This window comes from Bos grunniens, chromosome 4 (genome assembly GCF_055505025.1).
Source record: "Bos grunniens cultivar Pamir isolate PY7600 chromosome 4, Bosgru_T2T1.0, whole genome shotgun sequence".
NCBI classification, from domain to species: Eukaryota; Metazoa; Chordata; class Mammalia; order Artiodactyla; family Bovidae; genus Bos; species Bos grunniens.
The window spans coordinates 75,379,050-75,405,068 of NC_141168.1; the positions used below are offsets into that span (position 1 = coordinate 75,379,050).

Here is a 26,019-nt window from a genome sequence, read left to right on the forward strand (position 1 = left end):
AAGGGATGGAGGATAGGCTGTGATGAAGTGGAGACAATCACTGGACAGCCCTTTTGAGAAGTTTTCCTATAAGTGGAACAAAAATAGGATTGGAAAGAACAGAAGGTACAAGTGTGACATCAATAAAAAACATTAAGATAGGAGATGCTTTGTATGTTTCTATGATGTTTGTATGACAATAGGAATGATCCAGGAAACTTATTGGAAGAAAGTGATGATACAAGAGAAAGAGAGGGGAAATCTTAAAGAGCCATTGGAGATGGAATCTAGATCACATGAGAAGGTTCACCATTCTTTAGAACAGAGCACTTCATCCATTATAACAGGAGGAAGGCAGAGTACACTGGTAGAGTGATTGAAAAAATGAAGGTATTACTCTGTGGTCTCTATTTTTCTTAACTATATATGGTGCATTGTTAATCTAATAAGAATGAAAGCAGATATATGCTTTTATGTTAAAATTCCAAAAATTTTTTAAAACAGTATTTTTATACATAATTTGATAATACAGAGCAAATTATTCAAATGGCACAAATTCTAGCAACAAATTCAATATCACGAATTCAGGACATCATCAATGAAAGGTGGTTTTGTTGCAAGATAGTTTCAAGGCATTATGTAGGTATTTGCTTTAGCAAAGGAGTAGAGATGGCTTGTTATATTGCAGTACATATATGTCTTAAGTATAGGACAAACTTTAAGCCAATATTAGTTCAGAAATGTTGCTGAAAAAATTATCTATCATTATGTACTATGGATTGACTAAATAACCAATAGTAATGCAAATGACAGTTATAGTAAGTAAATGTAGATTTACTTTATCATTTATCAATTTATCTGTCAATTTTAAATCAAGAATTGCCAACCAAGACCAACTGGAAACAACACTCATGAGGTACATTTAACATAAATATCCTGTCCTCCCCCAAGCTGGGGGTATTACAGTAATCCTGGTGTGTGTACCTCTACATGGAAACCAGAATTCCTTGACTGTTGGATTAGGGTTCCCAGTGAGTTCTAGAAGTTCATCAATTTTATTTATGAATACCATACTTCAGGAACCCTTCATCACTTTATAGGCCGCTTATATCCTTGATATAAGTAAAACTGATAATATATGAAATTTCATTTGCCAGTAAGAACCAAAGAAAGAGCTTACATTTTCAGACCCATTTAAGTCCATTAATGGTTCTCAGACCATACTTTTATAACCATAATTCTAAGTTATCTTCCTATCTTCAGCAATTCTTAAAATCTTTGCAAAATTGCTACTTTAGAGTGAAGGATAGCAATTACGTCGGAAGCAATCCAAAGGAGAGAAAATGAACCTGTACATGAGAGGATATTTTGCATTTTTCGTTTGAGTTGTTTTTCCTTTCTGGTTTTAAATATCCAACTTTGGCAATTAAAGATCTTTGATTTAAGAGGGGAAATAAGTACCTGTTGCAGGTGGCACCTGCGTATTATTGTCTCCTCACTGCATTAGAGGTGTTTTGAGGTATGTGATATCTCTGCACCACTGCATCTGGGAGCAGGGAGTTGGGGATGGCTTTAGGTACCTGGGCACATGGATGTTAATTAACTCTTTCCTCCCCTCATTGCAGACAGAGTCAAGCAACCATTTTCAGTCTGGGCAAGGACAAATCTTACTCTACTGACCCAAGTCTATGTGACAGTGGGGCTGCAGTTCAGAAGGGCTTATCTGAAGAAGAAATTCACCCAGTCTATGTGGAACAGCTGTATTCATAGTGGGAGTGGAGAATCATTTATTCATTGGCTTGGCACCATTTGGGATGGTAGTTTGATAGGAGTGGCCCCAAAGGGAAACATGTATACAAAGCCAACTGATTCTCTTGGGTGGTACTTCTTCCAGGAGGGGAAGTTCCCATGGCATGGGCAGTGCCGCTCTTCTGGCTGTCCATTCGTACCTAACACCCCATTCCTGGTTTTCTGGCTATCCACTCCTCTGTGGGAATCCCTGTGGCTTTTGAGCCATCTTTTCATGTAGGAACCCTTTAAAGATAACCCTAGGCTAGTTCTGTTTTCCAGGGTACACTTTTAGTCTGTAGGATCCATGCACCTTTATCTCACCAGGGCTGGAAGTACTGCTTTATCCTGAAGGGACTGAGAAATTGTTGATAGATTATAAGAAGGGAGTAACAAGATTCAGTTCACTTGTGGGAAGAGCACTGGCAGTAGTGTGGCTGGGTGAGGACATGTGAGGCTGGAGACCAGCTAATCACTATTGCAAAGTTCTGGCAAGAGCTACTGAGAATCCATTGACAATAATGAGGAGGAGATGGGTTCAGAAGATATTAACATTTTAAATACAAAATAATATAATGACTAAGTAAGTAAAAGTGAGTCACCTGCCAGGTACCTTTTATTTCAATGAGTGCATCATAAACTTATTGTACTATTCTTGCAGCAAGAATGCTGGAGTAGTTTGCATAGTGAAAGACAGGGAATCTTGGTGTGCTGTAGTCCATGGGGTTGCAGAGTTGGACATGACTTGGCAACTGGACAACGACAATAAGTTTATTCTCACAACAGTAAACACTTTTTCTCCCAACAGTGAGATGATAACAAAAGAAAACAGGGGAGGGGTCATATTGGTTATCAGGGCCATAGTTGAACACATTTTTTATTTTAATGTTTATCAGCTTTCCTGTTCTTTTTCAATTTGTAAATAATTTCCACTGAATTGCTTCTGTGAGGAACATTTTTGGTTTTCATTTGTTCTTGCCTTTCCATTTTCGGGATTCACCTCAGGCACTTGCTTTTAAGTACTTAACCATGTATAAAACAGAAAGGAAGCACATAAATACCATTTACATTCTTTAGGCTAGTGTGAACTGCCTTTTGAAAAACAAATTGTCTGCCAGACCTCATACGCGTTTGTGTTGAAGTTTGTCTCACATAATCCTGGCCATTTCCATTTCCAGCCCCACAGTTTGATATTTATTTTAAGCAGCTGCTTAAGAAAGGTAGAACTTAAATGATCAAACAGCATAAAGTAGGTTTCTATTTGAGCTCAAGGTTACTGTGTTGCTTTCTTTTCAGTAGCCTTTTTTCATCAACACTCTAGCTGTGAGAATAAATCTAGGAAAACTACTGTTTGGCCTTTTTAGCTCACTGCCAGCCTTGGCGATGGCAAACTAACTGGTGTTGTACTAAACACCACTGAAAAAAAATAAATGAGTCTGATTAAAGCTTGGAACTCTTGAGTACTACAAATATAAAAACCATCAACAGATGCCGTTTGCTAAAACTACGATTCCTCTAGCAGATGGGGGAAAGTTAAACATAAAATATCCTATTTCTTTTTCGTTTGGTTCATTTGTTTTTAATATAGTATAAAAACCCTGCTACTGAGTTCCAGTAAACTTCTGGCTTATGTTTCATGGCTGTTTTGGAGAGTGTTTTATTATAGGAATTCATTAAACATGTTAAAACAAATTCTTATCAGAGTTTAAAACTGTCTTTGGTTTTCATATATCCAATACTGAAAATACATGAAAAACAATGACCAGATATCCACAATGGAAAATAATGTTTCTCTTTCAAATCTTTGATGTTGGGCTGTAGTAGAATAATATCAATCATATCTCTAATAGTTCTCATTCATTTAGTACTTGAATTTACAGTATTTTAATTTCTCATATGGAGTCGGATGCAACTGAGCAACTAAGCAGCAGCAGCGTGCTACATCATAAGTTAAATAACAGACACACGGAAGAATGCTATTTTTACTCATGCAATTGAGTGACTGACATGCCACTTAATACAAGCATTATTAATATTAACTTGCAAGAACCGTAATGGCATTATTAATCATTCTATAATATTCAGATATTTCTTGGCCTAGAACAGAGTGTTTATATTTAATTTAGAAGTTCGTGTATCTCTAAAGAGACCTGCAGTTTACTTTTTTATTAACTCAAAATTATTTATTTAATATTTATCAGAATAGATCACAAAAAGTTTTAGCATAGTTAGAAGAATTGGGAAATGATCAAACAACTAAGTGGTTAGAAAATTATCTAGAGTATTTATCAGGAAGGATAATATGTAATCACACTTCTTTTTTAACTTTGAAATTTATTGTTATTGCTGCTTACAGGTTCAGGTTCATGTCGCTATAGTTACTCAGACCCTTGTATCAGCGTGTCATATGCCAAGAATAATACTGCGGACTGGATTCAGCTTGAGAAAATTAGGTTTGTTATCATTTTAAGTTTTGATGTAGGTGGGTTTCTGCTTCCCTGTTTACCTTCATTCTACCACTGGCTTTATTCTTCATGGTTAAAAGTACTCTGGTTGTTAATTATGTTGAATTACATGAATGCACACATTTACCTGCATATTACCTGCTCTATTTGAAGAACATGTTAAAAGTGTCATTTTCCATTCTTCCCACTGTCAGTAGTTGCTATAACAAACTATTTATTTTTGGTAAAAGTACATTTGAGATAGTAACCTTTCTGATGGGATTCTCCACAAAATAACATCACCATCTGTCTCTCTAGGTAGCCTGGCTGTGACCTGGTTTATAGGCCTAGAAATGTATCAGATTACTACCTAAATTCCTTCCAGTCTGTGATGACAATTAGTTAACAGCCTTTTGGATCTAATCCCTGGTTCTGTAATTTTCCTGCTAACTTCCCTAAGGCCAGTTCTAAAATTCTGTTATAATTGTGATGTGAGTTATCATTTATTACATTTTCTTTATTAAAAAAAAATCCCTTCATAAGAAAATGAGGTTGGATGCTTAAAGAGGGAGAAGCTCATTCAGGTTGAAAATATTTTTATTAAATTTAGCAAAACTCAGATTTGTTAACTATTTTTGTGCAGTTTAAATCATAAAATAAACTTCAGAATGGGTGCTAATTTCAGGTATGGTGAGGTATTTAAAGGAAAAAAATACCTTGAAATTTTATTAAGTAGTTTTTCTGCTCAGTTCAGTTCTTAAATTAGTATGACTCAAGTAGAACATTTTCCATAAGTTCTGTGACAGTTTTCTTTTTTTTTTCATGCTATTTTCCTTACCATATTTCCATAATGAAAAAAAATGTGGTTTATTTGGGCAAGAGGAATAAATATTAGGTTCTTAATCTTTAATATTAAAAATTTCTAGTATTTGAAATAAAAATAAAAGTCTCATAAGTTCAAGTTCTATTTCAACCAAAACTTGAGAAAAGTAATTCTAACTCATGGATTTTAATAGATTGTCTCCCTCTGTGACAGGATAAAATATTATTTATAGATACCTGGTACAAGCCAAGCTCTGACATGCTGTGTCAATTGCCAATTTTATAACAGAGCATTTGCTATTCCTTCTAATTTTTAGTAGTTATAATGAAAATGCATTCATATTAAGTACTGATTTATATAAATGGTTTTAAGCAAAGCAGCATAAGTATTGCAAGTTTTACTCATATGCCTCCATTTTTCTCTAATATATCTCATAGTTTGGATAAATTGTAGTGTATATTTCTTGCTGAATAACAGCTGTATGCTTCTGATATGACAAATAGTGTATACATTTAATTAAAAGATATAGAGATCACATTCAGCTGATTCTATTTATTTTTCACTACATAAGACTTTTAATTTTAGGCCATGCACCAAACTATCATTCTCATTAATGCAAATTTACCATTAGTGATCAGAGTTTCATTGATTTAAATTATTTTGAAGTTAAAAACATAGTCATCATTAAATATTTTAAAGGAAGGGGAATTGATTACCCCCAAAGGTAAGGCACACCATTCATAATCTACACTGACAATCCTATGGATTTATACGTGCTTCATTGGTGAGTGAAAAATATGGCTTTTCTCTAGTCCTTTCAAAACTGATTTATAGTAAGCCCCAGGTACTACTAGTTTGCATTTTAGTACCACTTTTAATCTTGGCCAAGGCCATCATTTTTACTACAGCAGGTTTCTACTTTGGTAAAATAAAATGTTTAACATAAATATTAAATAGCAAAGGACTGAGATTTCAGCAGATATGATATGAAAATCCTATGAAATTTTATCATGTTTTTAAAAACTGGTATGCATGGAAATCTTAAGAATTCTAAATGAGAGCATTTAATTCTCATGGCAAATCTCACATTTTCAAAACAAAAAAGTATTTGTTTTCTAGAAATAAAGTAACTCATGTAAATGTTGATTTTAAAACATACAGTATACCATGATCTCTAATAGATATAAAATTTCAAAGTAAGAATTAAAATTAAGATAATTTTACAGTTTCTCTCCTTTTTTTCTTCTTAGTATCATATAAAGTATATAGTTTTAGATTGAGTGTCTACCATTTACAAAATACTGTGCTGGATACTCTTTGATTTTTTACAAGAGCCAAGGCAGTTGTGTACCATTTTCTCTTCAATTATCCATTTACTGGCTTACCTGAGTATACTTACTGCCTGCCTTATGTTAAAAGTAGAGCTCTTTAAGACATTTAATATTTAACCTCCCATCACTCAATATGGACATCTTAATAACCACATATATTAAAAGGTTTAAGGGGTATAAGATTATGAGTATTTCATCCATAATGTGTAATGTTTTTAAGATAAGAAAACCACAACCTTAATTAAGAAACAAAATGGATCTATAAGAAAGATAAAGTGGACACTGTTGAACTTTATTGTGGCACCAATTCTCATCTCTCCAGAGCCCCTTCCAATGTCAGTACTATCATCCACATCCTCTACCTTCCTGAAGACGCCAAAGGGGAGAACGTCAAGTTTCAGTGGAAGCAGGAAAATCTACAAGTAGGTGAAGTGTATGAAGCCTGCTGGGCCTTAGATAACATCCTCATCATCAACTCAGCTCACAGACAAGTTGTTTTAGAAGACAATCTGGATCCAGTAGACACGGGCAACTGGCTTTTCTTCCCAGGAGCTACAGTGAAGGTTTGATCTCTCTTTCACTCCTTCTCTTCTCCTCTAAAACCTAAAGCTCAATAAACCAAATTGTACTAAACCGCTATTTTACTAAAGTATTTTATTAAGTGAAAGTTGCTCAGTTGGGCTTCCTTTGTGGCTCAGCTGGTAAAGAATCCACATGCAATGCGGGAGACCTGGGTTCGATCCCTGGGTTGGGAAGATCCCCTGGAGAAGGGAAAGGCTACCCACTCCAGTCTGGAGAATTCCATGGACTGTATAGTCCATGGGGTCATGAAGTATTTTACTAAAACCACTATTAAAAGAATAGGTAATATCACTTTACCCTCCCCTGTAAGAATGGGAAATCATTCATTTGTTCATCCTTTGAACAAGTATTTTTGAGAACCCATGGTGCCATGTACTGGGCTGAACCTGGAGAATATAACCACAAAAGGCAGATATGTCTTTTCCTTTTATTTTCTGTCCGTTTACTGGGAGGTTACATATAGCAACGTGCATGTGCAAAACAGCATAATTGTTGATTTGCTGGGAAAGTTTAAGGTGCTGTAGAAATACAATATACAGTGCCAGATCCAGAGTTGAGGGATTAGGAAGGCTATCCAAGAGAATAGGAATAGACTGAAGGGTCATTTCAAATTGGCCAGATGGGAAGACTAATGTTTCTAGAATCATAAATCACACATAAAGGCTAGAAGATGATAGCACAAAGCAGAAGCCTTCGACAGTGTTTGAAATGGTTGTCTAATAGATACTGAGTTGAGACTTGTGATAAAGTCTGAAGATATGACCAGTGATAAAACCTTAAAGTCTTAAAAGCTCACTTTTTGAATGAGAATTAAAATTACTGGCTTGCCTGCCCAGAGAATGTGTGGAATAAGATACTATGTCAAGGCGATATTTTAAGAAACCGTTTGATCTTCAACTGGACTCTCTCAAGTTTCAAGTATGAAAAAAATAAAGTACAGATGCAGATTGGAGAGTTTTTAAAAATGTGACTCACTATTACAAAAAAAAAAAAAAAAGACCTCTGTGCTGCATGGGGGTGAGGTCACAGAATCACAAGCAGAAGATAAAGATCTAAGACACTCATCTCCTTTTAATAATTTATGGGTTGCAAATTGTTTAGAGTACTTCCCTCGTGGTTCAGTGGTTAAGACTCTGCCTTCCAGTGCAGGTGGGGGCAGGTTCAATATCTGGTTGGGAAGTTAAGATCCCACATGCTATGTGGTATGACCAAAAAATAAAAAATAAATAAATTATTTAGGAAACCTTCACCTTTTTAGAAAACCCTCCTGACACAGTTAAATTGGTGCTTAGCAAATCAAACTCTAGATACTGACTAGCATTAGGAACGGACATCATCTTTATTCAACATGAAAAAACACCCAGGAAACCTTAAGGAGATTTGTTCTGATAAAGACTCTAAAACTTTGGTTCCTTTGGATCCTTTAAAGAGTCATGGATGCCTTTCATATGGGTGTGGAAAAGAACCTTTGTAAGGATAGCCCATATCATATCCCACTGCTGCTGCTGCTAAGTTGCTTCAGTCGTGTCCGACTCTGTGCGACCCCATAGACGGCAGCCCACTCGGCTCCCCCGTCCCTGGGATTCTCCAGGCATGAACACTGGAGTGGGTTGCCATTTCCTTCTCCAATGCATGAAGGTGAAAAGTGAAAGTGAAGTCGCTCAGTCGTGTCCAACTCTTCGCGACCCCATGGACTGCAGCCTACCAGGCTCCTCCATCCATGGGATTTTCCAGGCAAGAGTACTGGAGTGGGGTGCCATTGCCTTCTCCGCATATCCCACTACTACTTGATTAAGAGAAGGATTTCTGTTGTCACTGTTCACCATTGGCAAGATATGTAAACCCAGGAAACACATGGAGACCTCAGGGCCTGGGATTCACATCCTTTTCCTGTGATGATCATTTGGTAATTATTTGATCTCAGTTCCCTTTACTATATATTATATATACTTTTTGTGCCTGTTTTATAAGCCATCGTTACACTAATTTAATTAACTTTTTGGTTTCTTAATGCGTTGTACTTTGGTACCACCCATGTTAAAAATGTATGAAGTGTGGGTTTGCTTTGTAGTAATGGTTACTTAGATTACAACTCTGTGTGGAGTATACTTGTGCTATCACACATTTAAGACTTGCCTAGTTGCCTATTAAGAAAAAAATCATTGTAGTAATGGTTTGTACCAGGGTCTTTGGCTACCACATAGAAGCTTTTCTCTAATGTTTCTTTTTAAATTTTTAAATAAGTGCAATGATAAAATCTAAGATTGTCATTTTAACTCATTTATATGACCAACCTCTTGCATTTTGACTCAAACCTCTAGCATGAAAAAATTGCTTTTGCCAAGTGATTTGGAATTCTAGAAATAAAAATTGTTTATTTAAGCTGTATGCAATTTCTCCATCAAATATTTTTCCTTTAGTGGGTGGCTTCTGAGATGAAAACAGAGTACAACCAATTAGAAAACATATCTCGATGTTTCTATTGGTCATAAGACATGTTTTGAACATCGCTTTGTTTTGGACTTTTTAGTTTTGAGAGTATTGTTTGTTTAGACTATATGTTGTCTTTTCTAAATACTACTTGTTAAAAGTCTCCAAGATGCTTGCTGCTGCTGCTGCTAAGTCGCTTCAGTCATGTCCGACTCTGTGCGACCCCATAGACGGCCGCCCACCAGGCTCCCCTGTCCCTGGGATTCTCCAGGCAAGAACACGAGTGGGTTGCCATTTCCTTCTCCAATGTGTGAAAGTGAAAAGTGAAAGTGAAGTCGCACAGTCGTGTCCAACTCTTAGCAACCCCATGGACTGCAGCCTACCAGGCTCCTCCGTCCATGGGATTTTCCAGACAAGAGTACTGGAATGGGGTGCCATTGCCTTCTCCGAGATGCTTACACCTTAACTAAATCAGAGATTGAGTGTGACATCAATTGAGTGCTTCATTGTACTTCATTACAGAGTAGAATTTATTCAAGGAAAAATGTCCAAGCACAGATAGGATACTCTTTGGTTAAGTAGTAACAGCTACTTTTTATAGTCCATGTATTATTCTGCTGCTGCTGCTAAGTCACTTCAGTCATGTCCGACTCTGTGCGACCCCACAGACGGCCGCCCACCAGGCTCCCCCGTCCCTGGGATTCTCCAGGCAAGAACACTGGAGTGGGTTGCCGTTTCCTTCTCTTGTTGCAGAACATAGGCTCCAGGTGAGCAGGCTTCAGTAGTTGCAGCGCATGGGCTCAGTAGTTGTGGCATGTGGGCTCTAGGGCACTTGGGCTTCAGTAGTTGTGGCACATTGTCCCTGTTGCTCTGCGGCATGTAGAATCTTCCTGGACCAGGGATTGAATCTGTGTCTCCTGCATTGGCAAGTGAATTCTTACCCACTGCACCACCAGGGAGGTCCTAGATGAATGATTTTCATACATTAAAATCTAGTAAGTTCAGACCAAGCACAGGTTGCTTCCTTGTCTTCCACTATACAGCAGCTAGTTTTATTTTCACAGTCGTGTTTACTGGTCCATCACTGCTGACCTAAAGTGAAGTTAAGGAGATAGGAGTATTAAGATATTTTCCTCGCGGAGGTAGGAAGCATTTTCAGTAACCTGTAGAGAAGGTGAAATAGAGTGAGAACAGGGGAATGCTAAATAAATTGAAATCAACAGTCTCATGGTAGCAGACTTCTTGTGCTGAGGATGTTGGAGTCAAGAATCATACAAAAGGATGCCACTGACAAAAGATAACACCATCATTCCTTAATAGAAATTATATCATGCCTCCTCCATACTCAAGACCTTTGATGGCTTCCTGTGTAGGCCTTGAGGGGACAAGCCAAACTCCCTAGCATGTAATTCAAGGCTGTTTCCAGTCCATGTCCAGCCTAAGTTTTCATCCTTATTTTCTGTCCTCCAGCATCACAAATAAAATGGAATTTCACACTCCCACCCATTTAGACATGCTCTTCCACTTTTCTTTTTACTATGCCTAGTCATTCCCCAGCATCCTTAAGGGCCCAGTTCAAATGTCATTGTCTGGATGAAGTTTTGTGTATAGCTAATGTCTGACTCCTCCCTGTGCTGCTATAACCATAAGGTTGAATAAACAGGACCTGAGGTTGAAGACTGTCTACAAAATACAGGTTCATTCTTCTTCACTAGTGACCATTCATATTCACTCAGACAGCTTTTTAAAATCTGTATCCTTTTTGCACAAAAACTAAGTCAGGTCCCAAGACTACTGATAGACCAAAAAAGCAATCAATCACTGTAGTAGCTAGTCTCAGTTCAATAACAAATACCACATGGTTCACCATAATAATGCAAACTCCAAACTTCACCCATAGCATCTCCTTTCCTCCAGCTGAAGTCTGCTGAGTAGAAAAGAGATAGTAGTCAACTCCTTCCCCCTCCTCCACTAAGTCATTAATTTTAACCTTTGAATCATCCAGGGCTGGGTCAGGAGGAAGGAGAAGAAGCAAGCGCAGTTATTGTTGTGAGTGGGAATTATTGATCTCATAATCTGGCAAGTGATTGAAGCTGGAGTTCTCTTGGCTCCATCACAAAGCTCTATGGATATGTCACCACTTTTCACCAAAACTGGGGATTTCTCACCTGTAGCTCCCCAATGTATATCTCTCAGGTTATGTCTACTTCTACTACTTCCCACTGGGACTCTGACTTATGACTTCAGCCTCTTTCTGCTGAGGGCTCTTTGCCCCTCCGGGAAGCCCCTGTGGGCAGGATCTTAGACCAGATTTCCTCTTGTGTGCATGGGTCCAATCCTAGTCTATGGTGAACATTCACTTTGAATCCATCATTGGGAGAAAAGAAGTTAGTTACTTCAAAATGCAGCCCTCTTGTTACCCAGCTGCCTGCCAGGCAGCCCCAGTTGTTAGTCTAAGCCCTTACAGAATCTTGAGCCCCAGGCTTGAGGCAAGTGGATGATACCTTCCTCCCCTGCAAGGTCATGGATGTGACTCACAGTTCACCAACAACCCTCTGGAAAGGAATCATCTCTCTGCTTTCCAGCTGCCAACCTACTGCAGCTTCAGGCTCACTCATTCTCAATTTAGGGAAGTGGCTAAGTCATTTTACCACCTCTTTTGTTAGTAGGTCCTTATATCTGGTCCATCATTTCACTTTGTTAGGTCCCTACATTTGGTCCATCATTTCACTTTGTTAGGTCCTTATATTTGGTCCATCATTTCACTTTGGAATGAGGAGTAGCATGTGTTTTATTGGCACCTTATTTCAACATTCTGTTACAGCATACATACACATCTATGAGAGTGTTTACGTTTCTTTGTAGTTATGTTTGTCTCCCTAGTTAGCATGTTAGCTTCTTAAGCTTAGGAACTGTTTCTGCTATTTTTGAATCTCCAGTGTTTGGCACATGATACATTGTGCTAGTTGAACAAATTAAAAGCTGAAAAAATACCAAGATCTAGTTTGTGAATAAAGAAAATAAATTTTATATTCAAAGATGACATGAGGGCAAAAATATTGTGAATGGGACTGGATAGAGCAAAACTGTTAAGAAAATGAGCTTAACAGGGTTCAAATCTTTGTTTCACCATTTACTAGCCATATGGTCTTGGGCAAGTTATTTAACCTCTTGGTTTCTCAGTATCCTCACCTTTAACAGGGATGATAGTAGTATCCATTCCTGTTGTGATAATTAAATAAGAACATACATGTAAACCTTAGAACAGTGCCTGGCATATAGAAAGGTTTTAATAAGTACATGTCTTCTTCATGGAAAATTTTGAGTACAAATAAGCTCCACAGGGAAGTGAATATGGAGAAAAATAAGTAGAAGGCAAAGGATTGAGCTGACAACCCCAATTAGGAGGGCAGAAGGAAGAATAGGATAGAAAAATACAGAATTCACAAATTATGTCATCCATGTATGTCATTAAGATGATAATCAGAATCAAATGAAGTAAATGGATTAGGTTGGACACAAGTATTTCCCATAGGTGTAACTTTTGGCAGTCAGACTGCCAAAAGGACCAGTTTCCATTGGAATTAAGTTGAAATGACATTCACATAATTAAAAATAGTAGTTTTCATTATTAACAACAAATGATTTTTAAGTGCTGTTCATAAAATGAAGTAATAGTAGTGAGGATGTTGATGTTGAAAATAGAGTTTAAGAGTGGCAGGTCAAATAGGAAAGATAAAAATGAGTCACTAGCATTCATATACATTATTTTTCCTTATCTTCTTTAGATTTGTTTCCCATTTCTTTGGTAATAATATTTAATCCATTTTATCTGAGCCTGTCCTTGTTTATCTCAAGTAGGGCAGAATGATAGAAGACAAAATAGAGTAATTAACTTAAGGAGTCATGTGATCTGGAGAACTGCAATTATAGGTCACCAGTTTAAATCTGTCCTGGGTTGGTAGAAAGCCATTACCATCTGTTGACTCTTTAGTAATTAATATGAAGTAGGTGTCTAACAGTATCAGCTTTTAATGTAGAACCCGACCTTATGTTTGTTGTGCTTTTTTATTTGGATTGGTAAGCTAAAGAGGACTGTAAGAGGTTACAGAATTAATATGTTCTTCCTAGGCAGCCATCTGTGATTCTCCTCCATTCTCTTTGCAAGTTCATGGCCTTGTCTGACTTAGCGGCCAGTGTTTTTCCAGAGAGCTTGCCCATGTGGAAGAAAAGGGGCAACACATTCTTAGAGTGTTTCTAATTACCATCATGATTTTATTATTTCCCATGAATCCCTAAGTATCCCTCTGTTCACAACCAAATAGGTGGGGCTCTAAATGCCTATAAATCTAGTCCTGGAAGTCAGAAAGCTCCCCAGAGCACCACCCTCATTAGCAATCTCCACAATAAGCCAGCCATGGACTCAGAAAGGCAAGGAGTCTGAACTCCCTTGATATTGAATCCCCTGTCTTAATTACTGGTTCTAATAATATTTTTGAGAAGGAAATGGCAACCCACTCCAGTATTCTTGCCTGGAAAATCCCACGGATGGCAGGTCCTGGCAGGCTACAGTCCATGGGTTCACAAAGAGTCGGACACGACTGAGTGACTTCACTTCACTTTCAATAATATTTCCTTCTTTTATAAACAATTGCATCCTTTCTTTTTTTATAATTTTGTAAATGATTTCTAGACTAATCAAGAATTTCTTGTGTCAGTTGTTTCTATTCTGAAGATACAGGGTATACTGTGTCAGTCTGCAGTTGCTGGAATCGGCTACTGCTGCCACAGCTGCCATTCCCTGGTGGCTTTGGGGGTTTTGCCACATTTAATAGTGGAAGGCACATTCTTCCTGCCTGAAATGGGAGAATGATTAATCCAAGGGCAACTTCTGGTGCTCTGACTCTTTGAGAATGGTATTGATTTTGTCATCAAAGTTTAAGGGAAATGGTTGATTTTTTTCAGCCCCTTCCATTTCAAACATATAGAATCAAGAATCAGTGTTTCACCTTGCGTAGGATTCTGATACGCATCTCCATTGAGTAACATGGATATTGGATAATAAATAATAATAACAACAACCATAATTAGGATAAGTAGTAAAAGAAGCCGTAGTAATGGTGGCATTTCATGAATCATCTGTAGTTGCCAGCACTATGAGGAAGGCCTTTTGATCTAAATTTTATATCTACAGTAGGTAAACACTGCATGTCTATAAAGAGCCTGAGAACTTAGTGCCCAGATTTTCTTAGTCATTCTTGAAACATCCAGAAGAATCCATCAAAGTTATCTCTTCCCAACTCCTCAAACACACATACTGCAATCTGAAAATGTCCTTAACTTCAAGTTCAAAGAAAAGTGCTAAATGTAAAATTTTAAAGGATCAGCCTGGAGCTGTTGCAGCTACCTGCTTTCTATAACTCACTGTTAAAGAAAAGATCTGCAAAGGTCAGGAAATTACTCAGAAAAACCCAGAAACAAATGATTTGGAAAGAGGTATGAGGAGATATTTTGGGTTTTGTTTTTTCTGTTATTTCTATCCTTTCCAGTGAAGCAAAATTTCCAAATGGATCAATATGCCATGGAGGTAAATATTGGTCAAGCAGCTGCTTCATTTTGTTTATTTACCCCCATCTTTGGCGGCAGCCAAAATTTGTATTTTGAAAGCATGAAGCATCCACAACTCCTTGATATCTGCGTGCTTTGCTCAGTCACTGTTAATAAATGTTTATATCTGCTCAGCTAGCCTGGTTACCCTCAGCTTGCAAAGGCATAAATCACTGGCTTCTGTCAACTCTGGAATTGACCCACAGATTAAATGCAGATCACTAGAAGATAGGTGCTGTTCCATGTATTTTTTATTTTTAAGAAATCTTCCCACTCTGATTGCTGTGCCTGCACCTGCTAATCTTTTTCTATTTATTATCCTAGTTCATTGTATGGATAGCAAAGAATGCCAGATTACTCCTTCTGCACATTTATGTCAACTTGTGTTGAGAAGTAAATCAACATTAAATGTCACAGATTCTGTTGTGAAGGTTTGTCCTTTAGAATAGGCTGTGATCAAATGTATTTAAAATAATTTTTCTTAAAAAGTAATTTATTAAATTTTGCAGATGTATGTTAAGGATTGGGAGTAACTAAGTATACAGAATTTAGAAGGGCCATATCTTAATCTTTTATTTCTACTTCAGTTAGACTGCTTCCTCTCTCTCCCATTTCCTGTTGATAAATATCCAATAATAATGTCAATTTTCCTAGTTTAACAAACACCAAAGGCCCTAATGAGGAGCCATTAGGTGAATTAGGTAAATCAACAACCCATTAAGGAAAAGCATTAAGTCAGAAAAGAGAGTCTATTAATTTTCTTATAGCTCTTGTACATTATGCATTTGCCAAATTCATTATCCCAGTGGACACTAGGCAGATCTCCAGTCCTGAATAAGAATTGGAGCTTTCATTCTGGGGTTCTGCTGTCACTTGTCTAATACTATTATCACAAATTGTTGAATCATTAATGGATAATAAAGGTTATAACATCCAAATTATGGAAAAAATGTAAACTAATTTGTCTGAAAATGTAAAGTCTTAACACAAGTTGACGCTAGTGAAAAAAGTCAAAGTCAAATGGTTAAAGGGATGATTACATTCAAAGCAGAATTTATTTCTAAATGTGTGTTTTGAGAGTATAGTCCCCTGGCAGAGCAATATCTGCCTGCTATAATGCCTAACTTTTCTTCCATAAGTTGGGCACCCCAGAAAAAGATTTCAGAAATCCATTTAATGATTTTCTTTTTTTAGACTGTAAGGACAAACAGGAGGAAATCAGATATACTTTCCAGAAATATGCTTTGCAAATCGCTGTACTGGAAACTATCTGGTCTGTGACTTGAGGGATTTGAGTACTGGCTTTCTAATGAGGATAAACCTGAGCTCAGTAAGACTTGTGGCTAGACCATGTTCTCATGTCTTTTTCTATTAAGAATCGGAATGTTAACTACGATTTTCTGGCCAGATTCCAGCTTGGTTAATTGCATGCTGTCTCTCTAAATTCGCTTTGCTTGGGATGTTCTTCATTTTGGATTGCATTGCTCTTATTGTCATGTTTCCCCCAAGAGGTGGGTACATGATATTGTAAAATGAGCCAAAATATAATTTGTTAAACTAATAAGAGTACTTTGGGGATGAAGGGTTAAATGTAAGTAGTGTGTTTTCCACAATTTCCCCCCAATGAGGCCTATTTGTACAGTAATTAATGTGGAATAGCATTAGTGAAACATGGAATTGAGCCAAATCACCATGACAAGAGTGGCAATAACACAGAAACAAATAATTTCAATAAATTCTACTAAAAATAACCATTCAAACAAATCCCCAGAGCCTCCCTTTTCTTGTTTGTTTATGATCTGAAGCTGACACATTTAATCACTAATTATTACAAGTTAGTACAATATTCAATGTGAAATTTATTTTATTCTATATGAACATACAAAACCTAGTAACATTTCCCATCATCTTTGTACTTAGCACACCACAGAGCTCAATTATTTGCATAATGGTACTCATTAAGGTAAGATTTGTTAAATGAATGAAGATAGGGGATGAAAGAAGGAAGAGAATTAGCATTTACTGATTTCCTAAGATTTAGCAATCTTTAGAATAAGCATGTTACTTGCACTATCTCATTTAATCCTCACAATTGCCCCCATTTCACAGATGAAAATAAAGAGTCTCCTAGAGCTAAGTGACCTCTCCAAGATCAAACAGCTTTGATTTTCAAAGCCAGCTACATTGTATAATAAAGTCCCAGCCCTTTTGTTCCTCAGTATCTTGCAGCCCACCACGTTGTGTCTGGTGTTCTGGGCCTTAATTTGAGGAGGCAAGACTGAAAACCTCAGACACTGTGAAAGTCATATTGATCTCTACAGACAAGGTTAACAACTGCTCTGTGGAATTTTTCATTGTTATTCTTTCTCTCATTACTCCAATTCAAATCTGTCACTATGGCTGTTTTAGAATTGTCGTAACTATTGCCAAATAATTACACACTTGTCATAAAATATACCATAAATTGAATCTTTATGAATCATAGTACAAAGTGGTTCAAATGCTTAATGAATCCAGAAAATAATGAGAAAAAAAAAAAAAAAAGACTCTTAGAACTCCCTAAAATTTGCTCACTGTGGTTGAATCTATTGTGTTGACTCAAATGCACTTCAGCCCTCCTGCACCTGGACTGTGTTTATAGCCAAGTTATCAGTTTTTTAACTGGTATTAAATTACCTAGAAATTTAATGTGTGCAAAATGAATTTCTTTCATTTTGCCTCATGAAAGAAATCACTCTCTTCCTGTTTTGTTTTTTTCTTTATAAGCATGAAAGTCTATACCTTTAAAGACCATTGAACCAGGATGTAGAAAATATATATTTCTATATGATAATGGCTATAGCATGGCGACAGGCTTAGAAAACACAATGATATGTAATGCTATAGGTCAGTCCATTTCTGGTCACTCAGTCACACATCTCACTTTAATCCAGAAACTTTTATACCAGTATATTTTGTTTCCAACCAGACAGTGGCTAATTTATGTCTCTGCCAACAATGCCATTTTAATTAATTTTATTCATCTTATTTCTCTTTCCTCTGCTCCTCATATCTCATCTGTTTGCATTGCCTAGATTTTAATTAAAAAACCTCTCCTCTCTAAGGAGCAATCTGAAGTGGCAAAAATAATCACTTAAAATATTACAGTCATTAAAAAATTGGCTGTGATGGAAGCCATGCATTTTCAATTTTCCTACAGATGATGTTTTAGCTTCCTTTTAAAGTGCACTTTGTATCTGAATTGTCTGCCACCAGCCAGCTTGGCTATCAAAAATGGTCTTCCAGCTGGGTGGGCTGAGTGACAACTCCTTAATGGAGGAAATGGATGGCTCTCTGCTCATGTGGAGGGGAAGGCACACCAGGCAGATTTCATTCCATCTGCCACCAGCTCTCTGCAAGCTGGCATTGCCCAAATGCCCAGTATACTCACTCCAACTAAAAGGATATCGTCAAAAATAAATTGTAAGGCTACAGATACCTGAAAGAATCATCAGGGCCATTAGACCCCAGGGAGATAATATTAAGAGGTGCCTCAGTGTTCATCTTTGATGAAACCCTAATTAAACTGTGGTGGAGGTGATTGCAAGTACTTTTTTTACAAGTACAGAGGTGAAGTCATTAACATTTTCAGCAGAGTATAGAGAGCAACCTTAGGAAAATGCTATCCTGAATTGTGGCCAAAGACTTGTTATATTGAGGAATTTGCACTGATGTTTCCTGTTGATGTTTTTCTGAATGGCAAATCCATGTCACTTAGTTACAGTGTGTTCTGCTTTTCAAGTAAAGGAAATCCATGTAACAGCAAAGTAGAGAAATATTTTTGATTGATAGATGGAAACAAATAAGGATGATATATTAGGGATTTTTAAAAATTGGAGCTTTCCTAGTATTTAGAAGTATAAAGTATGTGTCATTGGTCAATGCTAAAATAATGAAGTAAAAAAATAAATAAAAATAAAATAATGAAGTAAAAGTAATATTTAATGTCATTATATAATTAGGAGGGCTAAGGATAGAAAGCAATGGCAACCCACTCCAGTGTTCTTGCCTGGAGAATCCCAGGGACAGGGGAGCCTGGTGGGCTGCTGTCTATGGGGTCGCACAGAGTCGGACACGACTGAAGCGACTTAGCAGCAGCAAGGATAGAAAGAAATATATAGAACCATCTGCATAATTTATATCTTTATTTTACTCAAAATAAATTCTTAATTATTTGATATTCACCATAAATTATTCAAAAGTTGAGACTCAGAAAGTCACGTTATTTGTAATCATTTGTTCAAGAAAACCTGCTATATTTTTACCATACGCAATATAAAATTGTCCTAAATTCCAAAGTATTGTTTTTATTGTATCAAGAGCTCATATATCTCACAGAGTTAGAAATTTAACTGTTTTATGAAGTTGTTTAGATTTTAATTGTCATTGCATGTAAATGACATGAATTTGAATAGATGCAAAGCAAAAACAACTGGGTATTAAAATCACTGAGTAATTTCCTAAAATTCTTTTCATTCTTTAAATTCACATTTTGTTTGGATTTTTAACATAAACACATGTATGTTATACAATGAAAGTTCATCTGTAAGAAAAGTGGTAGCAGATTCCTTGCATCATTAAGTTTTCCTAAGGGAAACGTTTGGTAATCTGCCAACATTTGGAGAGCTTTAAAGTTCTAATTCATGATTCAGTATATTCTGAAAATTAATGAATGATTGTAATATTTTACCTTGTTGTATTGTGCAGTGTATTCTTTTACATTTTATTACAGGTTTTAAGTTGTTCTGAAGAATTTTAATGCCTTACAATGAGAAACACAGTTCAAAATAGATTTAAATGTTCTATTTCTCTATAACCTACTGCTATGGGTATATACTGCTAAGGGAATATAATAGCTTATTTTTGGAAAATAGCGTATTCAGAAATAAAATAACAATTATTTTGTAGCACTTAAAGATTTCCAAAAAACCACTTCCACATATAATATAATTTGTGCTTCTTACAGTGTCTCTAGGATATAGACATTAGTGGCCCCAGTCTACAGCCTAAGAAACTGAGGCCTAGATGGGTTAAATGAGTTGTGCAGAACCATGTAGCCATTCAGTAGAGATAATGCATCAGAACATGCCTTCTTTTTTTTAATTTATTGATTTTTAAATTGAAGGATAACTGCTTTACAGAATTTTGTTCTTTAAACATCAACACAGAACATGCCTTCTGATTCTGATCCCCAAACTCCTTGAGGATGGACAATAACTGAGTTTTCATTCCATGTCAAGAATGCTTTTAGTTTCTAGTATTTGGGATTTTTTAAAATAACCTTAATCTCAGCGCAATTAATTGAATTGGGTTCAAGGGTGAAGTTCAAGCACCTCTACCCATACAGGGTATAAAGGTATATGGACAGCTAATTTTTTCTTCCAGCTTTATTGAGGTATTGATATATAACATTATAGAAGTTTAAGGTGTACAGCATAATTATTTGACTACATACCTCATGAAATGATCATCACAGTGAGTTTAGTGAATACCCATAATCTCACAGAGATACAAAATTAAGAAATATAAAAAATATATTTTTGATAGCTAATTTATAACAGTTGTATTAACACAAATGGTCTACTAAACCACCAAATGTGTTTGGTAACAGCCAAATAACTAACAAAAAGACCCTTTAAAATATACCTCTGTTTTTTAAAAATACCTACTTATTTTAAGTTTGTGAAATGAGTTTAACAATATGGTATTCAGTTTCATAATGATGTTTCTTTACATAAATTTTCCATCTCAACTAAATTAGGAGAAGGCAGTGGCACCCCACTCCAGTACTCTTGCCTGGAAAATCCCATGGATGGAGGAGCCTGGTAGGCTGCGGTCCATGGGGTCGCTAAGAGTCGGACACGACTGAGCGACTTTCCTTTCACTTTTCACTTTCATGCATTGTAGAAGAAAATGGCAACCCACTCCAGTTTTCTTGCCTGGAGAATCCCAGGAACTGGGGAGCCTGGTGGGCTGCCGTCTGTGGGGTTGCACAGAGTCGGACACGACTGAAGCAACTTAGTAGCAGCAGCAGCAGCAGCAACTAAATTAAAATATGAATCAAAAGTGTTAATAAATAAATCTTGGAAGAGTAGCAAAGCATAATTATGTGTAACACAGAGTCTTCAAATATTAACAAACAGTTCTGAGGTAAACAGAATCAAAATGGAAATAATTAAATTGGCATTTAGTCAGAAGTGACCAAGATTTTGTATTAAGCAAATCACTCTTTTCATTACACAAATATATTCTTCTAAATTGTAACATGAGATTATTCCATTTTCTTGTGTATAGATGTTTCATGGTTGCCTCTTACTTGGACAATGACCTAATATCATTTGCACCAGAGTAAAAGTCATATTAATTCCAAATGAATATAGACCACGATGAGTCAGACACAAATAAGTGACTGAGCTGAACTGAACTGCAGTTGCTCAGGATTCCAGAATGAGAAGATAATTGTAAAAACCGCTCTTTAGAGCTTGGTGGCTTTATTATTAGGAAGGTAATCTTTGTTATTCTAGTTGGCATTCCATTATCTTTATAGAGTACATACTAGTCGAGGATCTTTGGGTTTGTCATTACTTAACAGTTTCATTTTACTGTTAAATAAACTAAATCCTATTTTTGATCAATGTGTGTGGATTAAGGATTGCATATAATGAGCTCAGTGTAGCATCCATGAATAATGTGTACTCATTGTGGTGTGAAGAAGATCTTCAAGCAGATGAAGCCTGCCACACAGTATAGCATTATCTAACCTGGGGGCTTCCCTGGTGGCTCAGATGGTAAAAAATATACCTGCAATATGGGAGACCTGGGTTTGACCCCTGGATTAGGAAGATCCCCTGGAGAAGGGAAAGGCTACCCACTTCTTGCCTGAAGAATTCCATGGACAGAGGAACCCGTGGGCTATAGTCCAGGGGATTGCAAAGAATCAGATAGAACTGATCAACTAACACTTTCACTTTCAAGCTGATGAGAAGCACAGTGTGTATGCCTTATGTCTTAGTGCTATGAAATGACTCCCCCAAGATCATATGCTCCAACTCTCCTGAACATCTGGAAACTTCTGGAAGCTTTTTTACTCTTTCATTGTAGTAGTCTGATTTCCCTCCCCATTGATTTTATCTGCCACAATCAGTTTAGTTGTCATAAAATAATTCTTTGCACATATTACTGCTCTGTTTTAGAACATCACCACTGATGGAATATAGCAGTGATCTCAAAATATCATTTAAGATCCTCTACAGTCAGGCTTCAATCTAATTCTCAAAATTATGCCTACTTATCACCTGTCATTCATTCATATTTGTCATCCAACTTGGATTTTTATCCATCCTTTAAAGCTAATTGAAGACCTGCTCTTCCATGAAGCCTGCTCATGTAGACCTGCCCTGGACACAGTGACTGCTACCTTCTTTCACTCGTTAGCACTTTCCATATGCTGCCTTTGATACATCTCAACTTGGCTACAATCTTTTTAGAGCAAAGATTAGATTATTATTATAATCAATTATAAACCTCTTCCCTCCACTGACTTCCTGATGCTTCCTAACTTGTGAGTTTTCCATAAAAATTAGTTAATTATCTGAAAGACATAACCATATCATAATTTATTCATTTATTAAATTATTCAACAAATATCTTTTAATTACTGCCATATGCCAAGCATTATGCTAAGACCTGAAATACAGGAATATGATCCTTGCCCTACAGAACCAACAGTCACAGGATCTAACTGAAATCCTCTCACCAATTATTTTTCTTCATTTCTATTTTATTTTAAGAGTGTATAAAACTTGAAACAATGTTTGATCTTTTATTTATTAGCATGTCTCTATGTGTGACATTACCAGAAAATGATTAATGCAAAAACTTATATTTTTAAAAGCTAAGTACTCAGTTTACCCAGCTCTATAGTTGGATCTTGCCTTTGATTCTTCACTTAAAGCTGGAAAAAAAGTATAAAAAAAGCATCACAAGAAATTATTTTTCTTTTTTTTGTGATGATGTATATTTTATTTTTTTTAATTTAAACTTATTTATTTTTCTGTAAGCCTGATGTTCTTTTGGAGAATGACAAAGTTTCTTGTTTACAGGCTCATCAGGGACATCATGTACTTCCTAGATCTGGTCAGAAACTTTTGCTCAAAAGCTGGCTGAGAATATACCATCATATCAGGGATTACTTTGACCTTTTCTGTATTCCATGTTTTGATTAGCAAGCTATTCTGCTCATATCCCATTAAGAGACAAATTGTGAAAGGTTTGAATGGCAAGCCAGAAATATATGGAATATTGAAAAGGTCAGTGTGATTTAAGTCCATAACCACAGTATTGAAAATATATGACAAGTCATTATCACACTTAATTCCTACAACAAGGACTGTGGTAAAGATGGGAAATTATTTCAATTAAAATATTCTTGTTTCACACTGAAGGCTGAGGCGGCAAAGCTCAAATGGTCTCTTGACTGTCTTTTTGTGATAACTTAATAAGTTAGAAAGAAATTGTAACTGAATTAAATAAGACCAAAAAAAGAAAAAGAGGTAACAAGCTCTTTTGATTTCAGAGTCCATCGTAGAGGGAATAATATAGTGACTTTTCTAAAAACTCTAATTATACATGAATAAGACAGATACAGCCACAAAACCAATTCAATGGACACCCCACGCTCTCTTTTTATCTACAGCATAGCTGTCAGTCAGATGGGAACTCCATTTATTTCCATGGAAATGAAGGCAGTGAGTTCAATTTTGCCACCACCCGGGATGTAGATCTTTCTACCGAGGATATTCAAGAGCAATGGTCAGAAGAATTTGAGAGCCAGCCTACCGGGTAAGTAATTGTTATCTCCCATGCTGTGTATAGCACTTACATTTATTCCACTGGTCATATTTTAAATGCATATTGTTAACTAGCAAAAGCATACTTAAGTCAATACTGGAGAGTCTTATCATGGACAAGCCAAAGGGGTACACTTATCTTAAACATTCTTTATTAAGCAGTCAATTATTTTATGCATACTAAAAATTTGTGATTGCAAATATCTTTTAACTTCAGTTGAATACTTATATCTCATCTTTGTTTATGCAGCTTTTACCAGGAGAAGTTTTGTTTTTGTTTTTTTCAATGTGTATAGCATATAAAATCTTTCCACTACTTTTATATTGAGACTTTCAGTTGTCTCCCCGGGATCTGAGATTTATATAGATGCTGTTACCGATTTTTAGTGGAATATGGTTTTGATCTATAACAAATTAGTTGTTTGGGGGGTAAAATTTACCATTTAGAGATTTTTAAAGGAAGGATACGAGCCTGACATTGAAACAATGAAGATGGTTTGGTGGTAGTATTTTCTTGCTTTTATAAACTGTGTGCCTTCTTCTGGGTCCAGTGTCCCTAAGATATTTCTAGTAATTGAATGGCACTTTCAGAAGTTCAAATTGAGAAAAATTAACAGGTTCAGAGAATCAAAATTCATAAGATAAGTGTGTGTTGGAATTCTAGAAATTTTCTGGTTCTCACCTGGCCTTTTTCTTTTTTTCAATACATATGCACTTGTAACCAGGTTCTTACTGTTTAGTACATGTTTTCTGAAACCATGATGAAGGAGAATGAAATTAACATAAAATATAGTTTCATAATGATTATGAAATAGCAATGACTTAACTGTTAACTATCAGAAACTTTTCAAGAATACAACATTTGAGGTATTTACATATCTCTGATCTCAATAAATTCAATCAAAACTGGATGGGACCTAAGTGCCTGAGGGACCAGAGGGCCACCATGGACTTCTTGGGTTCCCCACTTCCTATGCATTGCCCAGAAACTACATTTGGACCCGATAAGAGGGAAATCTGACTGGCAGCCTGAGCTGTGCTGCTTGACTTTCTGCTGCCACATCAGGATCTCTCACTGTTGCAGGCGAGATTTCTACTAGTACATGCAGCCCTGCTCTTCTGCCTCAGGGAAATCTAGCCTGTGAGAAGCCTCTGAAGAAAACTGACGCTTTAAGGGACACCCCCCGCTAGGGGGTACCATTGACCTCTCCAAGCCTAGCAGTAATGCTCACACCCTTAAGTCCACAAAGTCCTTCTCTTCTGAGGTTTTTGTCACGCTTGAAGTTCCAGTCCAGTATGGCTCTGGTGTCTACTTGAGGGACCAGCAACCATTGTTTCTCTTTCTTGTGTCCAGGATCTCCCCAGGAGGCTGGCTGCTTTCCTTACACAAACAGGGTTCATTCTACTCCCCTCATAGACCATGATGGGATCTAGAACTTTGACCATGCACCCAAGTCTTCTTTACCCACTTTCTGGAGATAAAAGACCCATCACCAGCATATCAGCGCTTTCTGACTTCTGATATAAAAGACCAATTCAGATCCCTTTACTGACAATGGAACTTGACTGCCTATGAGAGGGTCCCAAATTTTCAAGCACCAAAGACTCATTGACCTCCACTCCTTCAACTCTCCCAAGTTTGTACTATCCATGCAGCAGTGACAGGTTATTCTTTTTCAATGAGACCTATACCCCTGGGAACTCAGGTGATGTCCCAGTGATATCCAGATACCCAGCCTCCTTCCTACTACAGCAGAGAGAAAAACATGTCTCCAGTGGTAACATGCTGACATGCAAACCCTTTCCTGTTTAGTTAACTGGCTAGCTAGTTAGCTATGTATCTCTTTCCTCAAAGTTCTAATGTCCTCTTATTCTTTGGGGAAGAGATAAAATTTATTTTTACCCATGGCCTTCATATCCACATATTTCCTCTCCCAGAATGTCCTCTTTTATTATTAAAAGTCATCTATAGAAGAACAAAAGAATGCTGTACTATATCGACTAATGGTCCACACAACTCTCCAGTACTAACATTAGTGGAGACTTAGTTCAAACACACGGAAAAACCCTTTAGGAATTAAGCTTAGAAAGGAACAAATTTTATATTAAAAGAAACGAAACATACTTTAGAAAATTAATGTACTAAT

At 36.6% G+C, this 26,019-nt stretch overlaps 1 protein-coding gene across 2 annotated transcripts in view; it reads left to right on the forward strand.

Moving 5' to 3' along the window:
- Window positions 1-26,019, forward strand: part of RELN (reelin) — a 557,372-nt gene that overhangs the window by 304,657 nt on the left and 226,696 nt on the right. For both annotated transcript variants that reach the window (XM_086397037.1, XM_086397038.1), the window contains exons 9-11: window positions 4,124-4,220; window positions 6,688-6,928; window positions 23,719-23,864. In XM_086397037.1, the coding sequence (XP_086253163.1) occupies window positions 4,124-4,220; window positions 6,688-6,928; window positions 23,719-23,864 (484 nt within the window). The remainder of the gene's footprint in view (window positions 1-4,123; window positions 4,221-6,687; window positions 6,929-23,718; window positions 23,865-26,019) is intronic.